The sequence below is a fragment of the Zonotrichia leucophrys genome, chromosome 3 (assembly GCF_028769735.1).
Source record: "Zonotrichia leucophrys gambelii isolate GWCS_2022_RI chromosome 3, RI_Zleu_2.0, whole genome shotgun sequence".
NCBI classification, from domain to species: domain Eukaryota; kingdom Metazoa; phylum Chordata; class Aves; order Passeriformes; family Passerellidae; genus Zonotrichia; species Zonotrichia leucophrys.
Genome location: NC_088172.1, coordinates 38449533 through 38465670, shown reverse-complemented (window position 1 = coordinate 38465670; position 16138 = coordinate 38449533). Strand labels below are relative to the sequence as shown.

General features: G+C 36.0%; 1 protein-coding gene across 4 annotated transcripts in view; it reads left to right on the top strand.

The window, feature by feature from the left end:
• Positions 1–16138, top strand: part of WASF1 (WASP family member 1) — an 88531-nt gene that overhangs the window by 65423 nt on the left and 6970 nt on the right. For all 4 annotated transcript variants that reach the window (XM_064707871.1, XM_064707870.1, XM_064707869.1 and 1 more), the window contains 3 exons: positions 5382–5516; positions 14600–14753; positions 15539–15656. In XM_064707871.1, the coding sequence (XP_064563941.1) occupies positions 5382–5516; positions 14600–14753; positions 15539–15656 (407 nt within the window). The remainder of the gene's footprint in view (positions 1–5381; positions 5517–14599; positions 14754–15538; positions 15657–16138) is intronic.

Sequence of the window (16138 nt, the reverse complement as noted above, 5' to 3'; positions counted from 1 at the left end):
AGAAACTATTCAGTCATGAATAATGTAATTTTGCATAGTATAAATATATTGGGATGGGATTGCACAGTGGGACATGACAGGTTTTACATCTACTCCTGTTCTGTACCTTTATTTTTTAGAAAATATAGTGGACAAAAATATTGTATAGTGTGTGAACAGGAATGAAATAATAGAAATCAAGGAATGATAGTGTATAGGTAGGTAACAGACTAAATCCTAAGCTTGTTCTTTGAGATGTTTTACCAATTTATACATTTTTTTCAATTGCCAAACATATTTTTAAGCGAATATTTTGGGGTTTGTGTAATTCAATATATCAATAAATTTACTATTTTAATATCAAATATTATTTTAGTGACATAACTATTATACTTTGTACTTAATAATGTCACCACATATTTGATGTATTATGTATTCTTATAATTTAGTTCAATGATAATTGTGTTGGGTTAGATTTTAGGTTTGTAAATGTTAAAATATGCAAACACACACACCACTGAGCTCCAAAAATCTGACAGATCACTTAAAGGCTAAGTTAATCAAGATCAATGCTTCTGGGAAGATTGAACAATTGTCTTATTTTGAATGTCCTGCTTGCTGCATCTTGCATTGGCCTGAGTTTTGCCAGTCATCCTCTTGAATTTCCCAGAATGATGCTGGTTTATGGCACTGAGCACAGTGTGTGGTGAATGTGTTTATCCAGTGCAAATTCAGAGCACATTTCACAAAGGCTGCCAGCACCTAACTGGTCTGCAGGGTGCTGCTTCAGGCTGGGCTGCAGTTGAAGGGTTTGGAACTCTTTTTCAATGCTGAAGGATTGTAAAGAAATGACTTCTTCCACAAGTCCTGGTTCAGAACTCATGGCCCGCTCATTGTCTGAGAGCCTGTAACTAAATCTGTTGGTAACTGATCTAGTGTTGCAAAATGATTAATTTAAATGGCCTTTCCTTAGGGTTTGCCAACAGGTACAGCATTGAGAATACAGACAGAGTTCAGGAGGGTTTAAGGACTGGAGTTTTGAGAGGACTGCTAGTGTATGTCCTGATCCTTGTTGTGGTTCTAAGAATTTGAGTAACACAATAATAAAGTCTTTGAAGACATTTATTTGTCAAGCTTTATTTAATTAGACTAAAATACTGCCCAGAACCTGATGTGGACATTGTGGTTGACTTCAGTTCATCTGATACATACCCAGTCCCCTAGAACAAGATAAAAACCCCCATTTCTTTAACCTTAGTATGTTTTCATTTTAGTGTGTGGGAAAATCAGCAATTACTCATTTGTGGATAAAAGCCAGGGAGGTTGGACAAATGCTTAAGAAATTATGGGGGGAAATTAGGAGATAAAACAAATTAGAAGGAACATTTGGTGAAAGCAAAGCACTGTAATACTGATCAGTATTTTTTGACATTTTATAAGCCATTGTACATTTATTGCCATGGTAATGAATGGAAATTGAGTGGGTGATACATGTTTTGGTGGTTTTAATTTAAAAAAAAATAGGAAGGCAGTAAGCAGTATAATTTTTACTCTATTTTCAGTTAGTAGCTACTAGCTACTGTTCTGTTTTCAGCTCATAGATCTTTTTTAAAAGTCAGAAAATTAATTGTTCAAAAAGCCATCAAAGTACATGCATGTTATTGAGGGAAGGAAGAACAGAACATTGTTTCCAAGACATTTTATTTGTCTGTCACAAAAAAGGATATTGACTGACACCAGAGAGAGCTGCATTCCTGTATCCCTTTCTTAATTGTGATCAGAGCCCTTAGATACATGAGGAAAAGTTATGAAAAGAATAATAAGGTGAATAATAAATTCCTTAATTAAAACTGAATAATAATGTATCCTCTTATTAAAAAAAATTTAAGTGCTCATAAAAACAAATGCCAAGCAGGTTTTGCAAATACAGTAAAATAAGCTTTTCACAGACATTGAATTAATTTAATTGCATAAGTCTATATTGTAATTTAATTTAGTAGGCAAACAAGACCACTGATCTTTCTGATCTGGTATTTTGAATCCAACTGTGAGCTGGATCCTAAGGCATTAGTATTATAATTGTCATGGGGAACTGTAATTCTCTTTATTGTGCTGTGTGAAACAACACAAGAGCAGAGTTTTTCAGCAAGCCCATAATATGTAAAGCAAGCCCATAATATTGTAAATATTCTGAAGTGTTAATGATACCTTGGAATATTCATTGTGTATAATGGAGTTAATTTTGCATTCTTACTCTTCTGACATATTACCTATAAATTATGAGGAATGAGTTCAGCTTTGTTTACTAGAGTGCTTTTTTCTCACACTTTCTTATTTGAATTTGTGACACTTTGTTCAGTATGGTCACCTGTAATTGTGTCCTTTGTGATCCATTCAAAACTGAGAGTAGACTCCTTTAGAATACACAGAGATGGCAACTCAAATACTGGGTTATGTGTGTTATGTACATATTTATACATTCACGTATAACATTTTTTAGAATGTAAGTTGTACATTTCACAAAAAGCAAACATTTTGCTTTGCTAGAGGAAGCATTTGGTTAAATATACCTCTGGCTAAATAAAGAGACCACCAACACACAGGTAGGTGGAGACATGATGGTTGGCACACCACTTCAAACATGACAAGTTGTTTTTAATGTATTTCCCATTTGAGGATTAGTGTTCATAAGCATAGGCAAATTATTCCTTGCAGTATGTTTGTGGCTGTATGCAATGTAATGAAAAGATTTCCAAGAGAGATTATTTGTAGTTGGAGCTCATTAATGAGGTAGATTAATTTTAAGCCTGATGAAATGATACAGATAAAAATTTAGCCTCAAAATACACCTATAAAATGGAAGTTACTGGATTTTAAAGCCCAGCTTCTAAATTAATTTTCAATTCTGCACATGTAATTTTATATTTTATTTCAATTTTAGCCTGTGTGTCTCTGAATGTTATGTGAGTTATCTAATTACAATTAATATTTCTGAACATATTATCTGAAATGCATTAAATTTTTAATTTAATCTGTGTATTAAAACGTCAACAATCTTGTTCTTAGTGGATCACATTTTTAAGTAATTTCCCTTGCTTCAGGTACAGGTTAAAGAACATAAATTTTTCAGAGTTTCAAGACACATATTAGAAAGTCTTACATTAGGTGAGTTGCCAGCTGAGAAGACTTTTACTAACTTTCTGTCTGTATTTTTCTGTGGACTTGTGCTATGAGACAAAGGTTCAGAGGGGGAGTGCCTTTGATCTGCTTCTCACTGTGGCTATTAGCAGCTGCTCCAAGAGTGAGAGCAAGACAGCATGTAGGATATTCCTACTAATCTCCCTGCTTCCAGCATTTTTCAACCTGGAAGCCTCTCCAAGCAGCTGAGGTTTGTCTGTGTTTCCTAAAAGAAAGTGTGTTTCTTTTTCATGACTTTCTGTCATTGGAAACTTTGATCTCAGTTTTTTTCAAGCAATTGATACATATTGTAATTAACATGGATCCCAGCATAGAAGCTTAGGAAAACTCACCTTTGTCGACTGTGGAGACTGGTGATTTACTCCTATGCCCTGTTTTCTACCTTTTGAGGAATTATTTATCTGTGCCACATCTTTTGTATGCCCCTTCTGTTACTTTTTCCCCAAGCCGTTTGATTAGAGATTTTCCAAACTCTCTTGGAAATCTCAGTAGATATCTCTGTGCTTCTAAGCCATTCAGAATGTCCCTTTACAAAAGCTGTGCTGCCTCTTCTGGCATGAGTCATCCAAATGTCTGCTAATTCAGTTCTTCATTATGATCTATACTAATTTGTATGGATGTCAGGCTTATGGGTCTGTAGCTCTCAAGCTCTCAAGATGTTCCATGAAAAAAAATTTGAACCTTGTTGTTGTGTGTTTCAATGTGTGTGAGTGCAGTTGTTCCTAATACTTGCTGGTCATTTCTTTCCTTTAGTTTTGTAATTTTTATATAGTCTCTTTAGTTTCTTTGGGCTTCCCACAATGAGCTCTTGCATCAGGGTGTCCCCAGTTCCCTTCGGTGGACACCAGTGGAAGGTGTTAAATTAGCTTGTCCACAGGGGTCTTGTCTTCCCTGTATTCCTTCATATTTTCATTGCCAGTCTGCTCTGCAGACTCCCTGGCAGGCTTTCTTATTCCTCATGTCTTTGAAGAAATATTTGTTGTTAGTTTGCTAGTTGTTCCTCTTCTATTTTCTTCTTCTGTACATTTCTTCTGATATCATCTTTTATATTCCATTGTGTATAGTCATGCTGGTTTTCTATTGCTGTTTCCTAAGTGTTAATAAATGGTGTGTGCTGGCCTTGTGCTTACTGCATAGCATCTTCAAGTAGTTTCCACAGTACCTGTAGGGATTTAATTTTTGTTCTTTTGATGTGTTTATATAAAAATGTCCTTGTTTTTATGTATATTTTCCGATGTATTGCTCACCAAAGGCAGAATTTCCACAGCTATCCTTTTCTTTTATACCTGTCAGAACTTGAGTGCAAAGCAGGTAGTTAGAAATTTGTGAGATTTATACTTCCAAAACCAACATAAGTGCACAAACAGTACATGAATTACATATGCACAGTATCATAGAAGGCTTTGAAAGCTATCACATTGTATTTCAGAAGTGTGGCTACACATTCTGCTGTGTAGTCTGGTGGGGTTTTTCCAGTGACATAGGCAGACTTCTCAAATGGAGTCTTGAGAGCATTGGAAGCAGTATGGGGAGTACTCTGTAGCAGGGAAACCAATTACTGATCCTTTCCTGGCAATATTTGAATCTCCTGCTCTTTTGTGCTAAAAATATGTTGTCCATTGTTGTGAACAAAAGACATTTTTTTGGTTGTTTGGGATTTTTTTTTACTTCAGTGCAAATGGGTCAGTTACTAGAATTTGGATTTTTCAAGGTAGGATTATTTTAGTGTGTATTTTTGAATAGGCTGCTTCTGATTTATCTAGATATGAATATCTGATCTTCCTTTTTTTGTAAAGTTCTCTGTACAGCAGGAGTGGAAGCAGTGCTTCATTTTGAGAACAGTGTTGAAGTAAATTCAAAGATTAGTTATCACTCAGACAAAAGCAGCTTCAGATGTTGGAAGTTGTCCTTTTAGAAATATCCAAGAAACTGCAGTCTAGTTCCATGCATATCAGCATAGTTAAATTATTTTATGGCAGCTGAATATCTGTCCTGTAATGTATTAAATAATTTAATTTCTGATAAATAAGTTGCATAGTAAGTGTTTAACTTCTATTTGCTTGTCTAAAGGACTCTTAATGGGCTCAGCAAGTGCAGGTTGTTACAACGATACTCATGCATCTTAGAATTATTTAATTAAACAGTAGGAAATCATTTGCCTGTCTTGTGGTATGCTTGAATATTTTTTTTTCCCCATGTTTCAGGTAAATATGCTGAAGATATATTTGGTGAACTTTTCAATGAAGCACACAGTTTCTCATTTAGAGTCAACTCCTTACAGGAACGTGTAGATCGCTTGTCCGTCAGTGTTACACAACTCGATCCAAAGGAAGAGGAATGTAAGTTACCTCCTGCAGGGAGGATTTCTTATTTTGTCCCTCAGACAGCGCTGATAGGTGAAATGGAAGTAATAGTTTAATAGTTTAAATCATATTTATAAGAACACACAGCAAAGCATCATAAGAAAGGTCCAGTTCTATTTCTGCTACACACTTTTTTTATAGCCTCGAGCAGCTTTCTGAGCTCACCGTTTTCATGGTTACTGAATGATACTAAAAAATTTACATAAAAATGGCTACAGGAGTATCTGTCACTTCAGTAGTATTGCATATTTAGAATATTAATAATATTGTGTAATATTATGTGAATGCTTAGAGATAAGTCTATACACTTTTTTAAACCTTTCTATTAATTCTCGTGGAATGTAAACATTTGTCCAAGTAGGGTTTTGGCATTTAACTTGTACCATCTTACTTTCTGAATGACGTTATAGTTGTATAGCTTCATTTATTACTGCTGCATAACCTCTTGGACTCTTCCTAAATAATTTTAAGTATTGTAAATATTGGTTAGCACTGAGAAAACAAGTACTCTCAGAAGTCATCAGCTCATGCCTGTAAGATAGAATTTGTACCGAATTTTAAAGGATGCCTAGGGTTTGTTGGACCACCTAATTCATAAATGCCATGAAGCTTTTTTGCCTTCATTGATATCTGTTGGTCACAGGTCAACTGTGAAAAATCTTGTAACCCCCAAAAAATTTAGGGTGTTCTAAACTATGTGGTTAAGACCTAGAAAGAAGAGTAACACCCCATCATGAAGTGTAACTTTAGATTGCTTGTGGGATCCAGTTTTAAACTATAGAAAGCTGTTTCAGTTCTCAATGTCTAGATATAATAATTTTGTATTATTAGATTGTGTGATTACAATTGTGTATACAGAAAATTGAAGTGTCTAACCAGAAGTGTGATCTTCAGGTTGTCTTTGGTTATAGATGTCAGAATTTCACTAGTAGCAAAATTAAGCAAGGGGAATTTTTGATTCTGTATTTCGCGTGACATTAATTTTAGAACAGGTTTTGAAAGACAGCTGCTCACAGCTAGTAGCAGATTTTCCACAAAATCATGACTTGCCTAGGGGAATTCTTACATTAATGGGATTTTCCAAGTCTCTTGATAACTGAGCATAAATCACTCTTGTATACCTCTTTTTCCAATTGTTGTGGTTTAACCTGGCAGGGAGTTATACACCACACATCCACTTGCTCACCCCTGGTCCACAGTGGGAGGAGGGAGATAATCAGGGGGGGAAAAAATGTAAAATTTGTGTGTTGAAATAATGACATTTTAATAGGATAGAAAAGGAAGGAAAACATCAATAATAATATTAGAATACACAGAACAAGTGATGCACAATGCAGTTGCTCACCACCTGCTGACTGATGCCCAGCCAGTTCCTGAGGAGCAGCCCAGCCCCCAGACACCTTTTCCCCTGGGTTTATGTGCTAAGCATGGCACCATATGGTGTGGAAGGTCTCTTTGGCCAGTTTGGGTCAGCTCTCATGGCTGGGTCTCTTCCCATCTCCTCGTGCCCCCCATCCTGCTGGCTGGTAGGGTGGAGTTAGAAGCTGAAGAGTCCTTGACCACTGCTCAGCAATGATAAAGCATCAGTGTGTTATCAGCATTATTCTCATCCTAAATCCCGAATACAGCACTATACCAGATACTAGGAAAAAATGAAATCTCCTCCTGCCCAAACCAGGGCATTTTTGCTATGATTGGATAATGGTAAAAAACCCTTTCCATATATGATAATAAATAGTCAGCAGTTGTAATCTTGTAATGACTGTAACACTCTGGAGTGTTAATGGCATTTCCACATTTACTCTTGACAGCCTAGTTTTGGTTCAAATCAGAGGGGGATGTATGTTGATATATCATATCTGATATGTTAATCATTCACATTTCCATAGAATGGAGAGACCATATTAAGCCATTGAGTTAAAGCATCTAGGGATATTACACAATAGCAAGACAATTGTACTATGCTATGTAAAAGGCCTTTTACAAGTTTGGCTCTAGGTTTCAGGACCAAAAATCCGTAACTATTTGATGTTAGAGAATTGCTAGGTGTAGTTTTAAATAGTGTGTAGTCCCCAATGCGCCGTACCAACACATTTTCACAGAACTGTGCTTGCTGTAGTGTTTGCTACACTCTGTAGCCAAAGAAAGGTACAGACTGCAGTCAAGGAAGCAGGGCTGGGAATAGGTCCTCACAGTGAAGTCCAGTGTGGCTCAGGGTGATTTGAACCTGATTCCCAGGATTTGTGTGTCACACCACAGAATGGCAGTGACTGCTTGTACTTCAGAGGGACACATGCAGTCCTCAGTGTCAGGGGCTGTTAAATTACTGTTTTTATTAGCCTAAGAATATCCAGTCCCTGAGCTGTACCCAGTGCTCCTTATTCACAAATGTCTGCCTGGAATGAGTCACCAGATGAGGACAAAGGAGATGAGCAGACATTTGATATTCTATTTCCTTAAAAGTTAGGGATCAGGAAACTTTTTCCCTTCAGTATACTGTTTTGGGCTTGACTTTGGAAATCCATCACAAATAGTTTAGGTTTAGTCCTAGTGTGGACTAGAATAGCTGAAGGATGTTAATGCATGAAGGGGAGGGAAGGGGGAGAATATTTGAATTTACCTTTTTTAACTCACTATGCAAGAATTAAGCAACTTTCAGTACTTCTACTCAGTTAACAGCATGAGTAAAATGGGATATACTTGTGAAATGAGTCTCATCTGCTCTTTGCCAGGAGGCAGTAATAGAAGATTTAATGGGTTCCTTTGGGCCCATGCTATTACACAAGAGAAAGAAATTAAGATTCATTTAAAGCTAAGTGGCATGAACAAAACCAGCCCAAGTCAGATTCACTAAACGAGATGCAGATACTTGGCAAGATGTTTCTGGTAGAATCAGAGTGATAAAAAGCTCTGAATTTGTTTGAACAGTCTGTGTGTTTTCTCATTTTGAATTACTACAGCATCTCTGTGAAAGAATAAAACCAAGGTTAAGATTTAAGATTGTATCTTTAGGAGTCTAACTCCTCATGACCAATTTTTCTGTCATAAAAGAGTTGCTGCCAACTTGGTTTGCTTTGAATTATTACACTGTTTTCAAATTGTTGATTTCTCAATGTTATTAATTTAATATTTTAATAGATTTTTAAAAATACTTTATTATTTTCATATACATGTGGGTTTTACCCTCAGAAGATACCAAACTTGTATGCAGACAAAAAGAAATTCTCTGTTTTCCATCAGTAAACTCAACTTTATTTCACTTGTATGGGAAACAAACCCATATGTATCCAAGACTAATATTTGGGGTCCTTTTAGGATTGAGAAAACACATTCTTGCTATAAAGTTGAACTAAGGTCAACAGCTTCACTAGCCCTGCAATATAAGGTGTCCTCATAGGTGAGAAAATAAATTCTGAGTATAGTTTCTTTGCAAACATTTTTCATTTTAGTATTTACTTTATAGTAAATAGTAAATATACAGTTTGTAGGTAACATTACTAACTCTGTCCATATATATGCAAAATGCATCGATAAAATAATACTTCTCTTAATTGATCAAGTTTTCATGAATTTAATTGTGCCTTTTAAGTGTGAGGAACTGCCAAAAGTGAAAAATGGCATAGTTGTAGAAATCTGACAGTTTTGAAAAGAATATTAATTTTAACAATTATGTGGTTCTTTTTTGAAATGCTGATACATGGTACAGCTCTGATGCATTCATGAGATATTGGAAAATAGTTTTGTATCACTCAGAAATAAATAATATCAGGGCAGAAGGAAAATTCATAAATTCAGAGTTTATCAGACTATTTTGGTATTAATTTAGTGCTTCTTTCATTGTGACCTGCCTAATTCTATTTAAACCTTCAGAGAGGATTTTAATCTCAAAGGAAGTGTATCAAATTCTTGATTTCCATAGCATATTTGCTACAACTGTGACAGGCAACTTAAATAAACCTAATGGCAGAAGTGCTGTGGGTGAGCAGCCTGGCACATTTCAGGAAAGTGAATTGTGTTTCAGTAGGCTTCTGCCTTTGAATACAAGTGTTAGTTGTTTTTGTAAACATTCTATAAATATTGCCCTGTCATTAAAACAATAGGAGTTCAGAAGTTTGGCTGGACCAATGCCAGAAACAGATTTGTTGTTTTGCTATGGGGGAAAAGAAAGGTGGCATTTGGTGGGAAGAAAGCTAAAAAGCTTGACAGATAATTGTGGTCTGTATACTCTGGAAATGGGAGACTTGGTCATCTCTAAAGTCTGGATACTCAGCCCATTGTGAGACTTAGAAGGAAAGGGTAGCAAACCCCAGTTTAAGGGTCAGCTCACTGTCTTTAGCCTGTGAAGAAGATTTTGCTGAGTATAAATGTAATCAAAATTAAGAACTGGGAGCACATCAAAATTGGGTCATGATCTCCACATGTACTGTATTAAGTGGAGAGTAACACTATTGTCAATTCATTCATTAGAAATGTTACCCTCCAAGGCAGATAAAGACTGTTCAATTATATAGCAGATCTCTTTTCCTTGCACATTGCTACTTAAAGAAGGTTAGATTTGATTGTTAGATTGATCTCCCTCTCAAGATTCTGAGCAGGTGGGCTGAGCTTCAACTGCTCTCCATCTTCTTAGGCCCTTGATTAAATCTGTGGGTTATTTAGTAAGTAAATCAGTTTTAAATTAGCATGTCCAAGGCTTAATAGTTCCATGGTAAGACCATGATAGTGCATGTTTTGTGTATAAAAAGAGGGATGTGGACACAATACCATTTGTCAAACAATGTGGTGGTTTTGTTGAGACTAACCAGCAGATTCTGTGCTTGATGCCCACAGGTATTTCACATCTTAATAGGGCTTACTTGTTCTACATGCTGCATTTGAAGCAGCTTCTGAGTCCTCCTAAAATGATTGATCTAACATTTACATCTTCTTTTTGTTTACCTGTAGTAAAGGTACATACATTCTCCATCCAAAAAGTTCTTGAGCTGTTTTGGAATTTTTTAGAACAGTATTTCAGAAAATTTCTATTTCTTGTGTAGGGGACAGACCCAAGAGTGATGTCTGATCTACAGAAATAATCTCTCTCTTTAGCAACTATCAAACAACAGTCAGAGTATTCTGATGGCAGAGAAACCTAAAGTGTGCATTCTGGTCATTGTTTAAATGGATAACCGTTAAAAGTATAAAATAAATAAGGTAGAAATCAGACTTTGAGATTGCAGTGTCTTTAGGAACTGAATCACACAAATCTTTACCTTAAGAGAATTTTCAGCAGCACCACTCCCTACCAATTAAGTACCTTTAGTGGGAAATTTACAACTAAGTTATTTGTTTGTGAGTGTTGTTCTTTTCTCTTTGCACTTTTCAAATTGCTGAGTAAGTTTTTGAACAGAGAAAGGGAATTGTATAGGGCAACCGAGTCCCTTGATTTGGATGAAATTTCCCCTAGTCATTTAGTTCTGCAGGGAGTCACAGCTGTGATATTCAAGAGTTTACAGTCCTGAAAGATGCCAGGATAAAATTCTGCAAAAAGTATTAAGAGAACAAGCTTTTAAGAGGAATATATGATTTCTTTATTTACTCTCTTTAGGAGAATGGTATTTTTTGGCCTAGAACCTAATTGTAAATTGTGTAGTTGAGTGATTGTAAAAGAATAAAAATAAATCTAGAAACTTTTTTTTTTCTTCTGGTGAAGTAAAATGTAGTATTTAATGTATTTGAAAAGTTAAAGTTAGCTGCTGTCTGTCAGTGCTCTGGTGAGCTCTATACCTGACTTTTACTACAGATTGCAGGCTGCAGTTTAATGAGATGCTTGACAAGAGATAAAACATTATTTAGTTATTTAGATTACAGATGTGCTTTTATTTAATTTTTACTTTACCCCAAAAGAAACACAGTTATTGTATCTCATCAGAGTACAATTTAAATACCCTTCCCCCCCACAGTGTGTTGTTGATTATGACTAAAAATGGACTGGCATCTCTTTTTCAAAACCAAGTGTACAAAAGGTTGACAGTTTAGCTTTCTGACACACAGCTTTTGCTTATGTGGAAAATGTTGTGCACAGAGGGCTGCGTGGCTTAGATTGGCTGATAGAATACGTCTTTTCATACAATCCAAACAACAGACACAATAAAGACAAACAGGCATTTGTTTAGATTATTGAATGAATCTTCAAATTAAATTGTGAATATCTCAACTTTTAAGGAAATTATTTAAGACCCTGGTTTTTGTTAATTACAGTGAGCACAAGTGGTGTAGTAGGTGGACTTTCAGAAAAATACATCTGTATCAAATTTAGGATTTTGGGCTGTACAAAAACTTCTGGTGCTTGTTAGGAATTAAGCAACTAGAAGCCTAAATTTACCATCATCAAGTCAAATTCCTGCAGGTTTTCTATCTCCTCCTTCAGCTGCTCATCTCTACTCACACCTGAGTTCATACATGCACTTTGCCTGCCCAGTGCCGTGGCAGTGCCAGTTTGTCCCTCAGCCAGAGCTGGGTGCCACCAGCCAGGTTTTCACCTCTCCCCCCCCGAGGCTGTAAAGCACGCAGGGCTCTTGTCCCTCTGCCAGCTGGCAAGCTGAACAAGTGGCTTTGGAAGCCAGACCGTGCACAGCCCAGGATTAGGCTGGGTGTGTGACACGGGATTTACCTGATCCCTCTGGGTAGGCACCTTATATCCGTGTCGGGATTGTCCCTGTGCTGCGTGCCACCTCCTTCCTTTCCTGAGCAATGCTGTCCTGGTGTGCTCTGTTGGTTGGAATAATGGTGTGCTTGTCAGGGAATGCCTGGTACAGGTCATCAGCACAGGAAATGTTGCTTTTCCATGAAGCCTTCTGCTGTGTATCTTAGGTATAAGAGAAAATTATTATACTTATTGTTGGGGATTGATTTATTGATTGCTTATCCTCTAGTGTGTTATCCCCCTGTATGTGTGTACAAAATGTAGAGTTTTAATCAAGAAAAGGGAAATTATGAATTAGATTGTCTGTGCTTGCTCATTGAAGAGATGGAATGCTAATAAGGAGTTTGTAGAACAGTGTAAATAATATGGTGTCACATACTCTGTGAACATTTTAATATTAAACCAAAGTACTATATTTATTTATTAGAATAAATTAAGTTAGTTGTCTTCAGAATGTACACAGGTTGAAAGAGAAGTATACTAAGTTTTACTTTTGTTGGAAATGTCTCCAATATATGACAATTAGAAATCTTGCAGGATTGCCAAGCAACTCTGAGCAAGTACATTTGGTGTTATTTGTATAACCAACAACCCAAAGGAAAGGCATAAAATGATCTAAGACTTAAATTTTAGACTTAAATTTTTAAACCTCAGTTATTCTAACTGAACTTTTGCCAGCTGATAACAAGCTGTACTTCATGACAGGTACAAAATATATAGGGTTAGTTATGACTGCAGAAATACCTACAGAAATTGAGACTCCTAGCTGACATTCAGACTTTATAATACTTCTTTCACACACTTAAAAAGGCTTCTGAGCAGCTAATTAAAGCTATTAAAAAGAATAAAAGACACTGTGATGAATTAGAACCTAAGGGTAAAAAGGAGGAAACTTCTCCAGGAATATACAACCTTGCCAAGCGTAATAAACTTCAAAAGCCAAGCTGAAAATCAAATAAATCCCATCTTTAGCCTCACAAAGGATGTTGCCAATATGCTTAGGTAAGAAGACAGAACATTCCAGGAACTGCAAGCCTTCTGGAAAAAATCCTGCTTTCTGCCCCTTTGTGATCACACAGTAGAAATCCAGCTTGGTGTATGTACATGTGTATGTGAACACTTGTATGTGTTACAGGAACCTGAGTGAAAAAAACAGTTTTCTGCTTAAATAGGTTTTATTTAAACTGCTGCCAAAGGCCCTAGTGATAGGGGTAGAGTTGTCCTCTCATCTTGCATAAAGGGGCATTACTACCAAGCTGTTTCTATGAAATAAACATAATTATTTATAGATAAAATGTATGTGCTGAAAGTGCTCTTTACTACCATGTCAGAAAACTGTTTTCAGCATTGTTTGTGATTTTAAAAAAAGAGCCCAAGCTAATGAAAAGATCTGCTGCTTTATCTAATGGAAGTCTCATGCTGGTTGCAAGGGTAGCTTTTAGGCACACCTGGACTTCACAGGTGTGGTAACTGAAGAGCAGGGAGGGAGAGAAATATGAGACTAAATAGGTATACAGTTTCCAGAATTAAAAGTGCAAAGCTTATCAGTTGTGGTTACTTTTCCATTAATCTTTATCTAAATTTTAATGAAACAGAAAAGATTCTTTTGAAATCAAGAAAGATATCTATCTGTCTTTTGAAATCAAGAAAGATATCTATGTAGACTTTACCAGGAGTGGATAAAAATAGTTGAAATCCCTGTTTAATGTGTTGTGTTCATGTAGTATTGTTTTCCTGTGGATCTTACATAAAGGTAATTGATTATTCCTAACAACTGTTCTTAAAAGTCAAGGTGGCTCTGAATTATACAGAGAAGGCTCATATTGATTAAACAGATTAAAAAGCATTTGACTATTTTCATGTGTTGCAACACAGAATTACCTCCCATTAAAGCCCATTGATCTCAGTAGCATAAGCTTAAGTGATTTTCTGGTTTGGCATCTTAGCGGGCCCTCAGTGGAACTGCTGCCTACATGCAAGGAATGCAAAGTTTGGCTTGCTGATGCCATAAAGGTAAAATCTATACCTCAAGGTAGAGAGCAGTTTTTCTTAGCAAAAGGATTGTGAAATAGAGTTGGTAAATGTTATTAGGTACTTCTGAACTACTGAATGATATTTTACAGCTACAGCATGCAATTTGTTGAACTACTTAGGAGAGACATAGTTCTGATATCTATTTAGGTGAGAAAAAATTCCTGTGAAGCTAAATAGAGGATGATGTGCTAGAACATTAGAACCATGTTTGTCACACAGTCTGACAATATCTTGCCACAGCAATAGTGCTTTATATTTTAACCAACATCAGGTAATTCCAGATTAATCCAAACAAAATGTATCTGGTGGGATTTTTTTAAATGGCAATATCCCCTTTCAGTGTCACTGCAGGACATTACCATGAGAAAAGCTTTCCGGAGCTCCACGATTCAAGACCAGCAGCTGTTTGACCGCAAAACTCTGCCAATTCCTTTGCAAGAAACTTATGACATTTGTGAGCAGCCTCCTCCGCTTAACATTCTCACCCCTTACAGGTTAGTGAAACAAAATTGATCCAAATCAATGCCTAGCTTATTTTATGTAATAGAGAGGATGTATCCAGGCACCTTGCTCACATGGAGTAGCACTTGAATATTTAAGGAGCCGGACTAGAAAACTGTGAAGCTGCTGGAGGAATGAGAGCAGCAGAAGACATTGTAAGCATTGAAATTTTACTCCATTTTACTCAAATCTTAACTCAGTGTAACATGGTAGGAAAAAAGTAGTTCTTAAATTCTGTATTTATTAAACCATATAATGCACTTGCATGTGAAGTGAAGAAATTAAACAGGTAAGTGTGTAGAAAGAAGGGTCTTCAATGGAAATGAATATTGTTTGCTGTCCCAGAAATTCAGTTTGAATCAGTAGCTGGACATTAGCAGCCACACAAAATTGCTCAATATTTTAACAGCAAGATTTGAGCTACTGGCATGGGAGTTCTCTGATTTATGACACACATTTTTTTGGTAGTGGGTTTTTTTTGGGTTTTTTGGAGGTTTTTTTTTGTTTGTTTGTTTCTTTGTTTCTTTGTTTGGTTTTTGTTTGTTTGTTTTGTCTGGAGCTTGTGTTAAAGTTATCTTTCTAAAATTAGGACCTTGAATACCAGGAAAGATAGTAAAAAGTGTTGGTGCAGAAGGTCAATGATCACCACTTTTGTGTTCCTCAGTAAAACATTTCAGGGTCTGAGATACTATATATTCCTTAATATGCCCTTGCTTTGTGTTTGGATTCATATCTTCTCAAAGAAACAGTATGCTCTATTTGTGTCACTGTATTTCAGGGATGATGGAAAAGAGGGTTTGAAGTTCTATACCAATCCTTCATATTTCTTTGATCTGTGGAAGGAAAAAATGTTGCAGGACACAGAGGACAAAAGAAAAGAAAAGAGGAAGCAGAAGGTACATATGTTAACTTTATATGGCTTCTCTTTGTTTTTTCCTAGAAAGGGTTTGCTTGCAGATGTGGTACTTTAATAGCAATCCAGACTTGACAGAGACATCTATTCAACTAAAGCTACTTGTATTCATTCAGTTCCACCAACTTAAACAATTAAATAGTAATAATAATAATAATAATAACAACAGCAGCAGTAGTAAAATATTATAGAAGGACCTAAAGCTTTCATGCTGTCTTAACATAACCAACTTTTGCCAAAGTTTGTAAGTACTCTAGCAATGACTCAGAAAGGAAGGAGGAATGCAGCAGGAGCAAAGAGTTTCACTTGAAAATTTATTTTGTAAGACAAAGTTATGACAGTCTTACAGGTGAAAAAGCTTGAATGACATTTTAATAGATATGTGTAAACTAGAAAGAAATTAGTAGGAATAAAACACTTGCTTATATTTTCTTAAAATTAAACAAGCACTTTTGTAAATGGTAA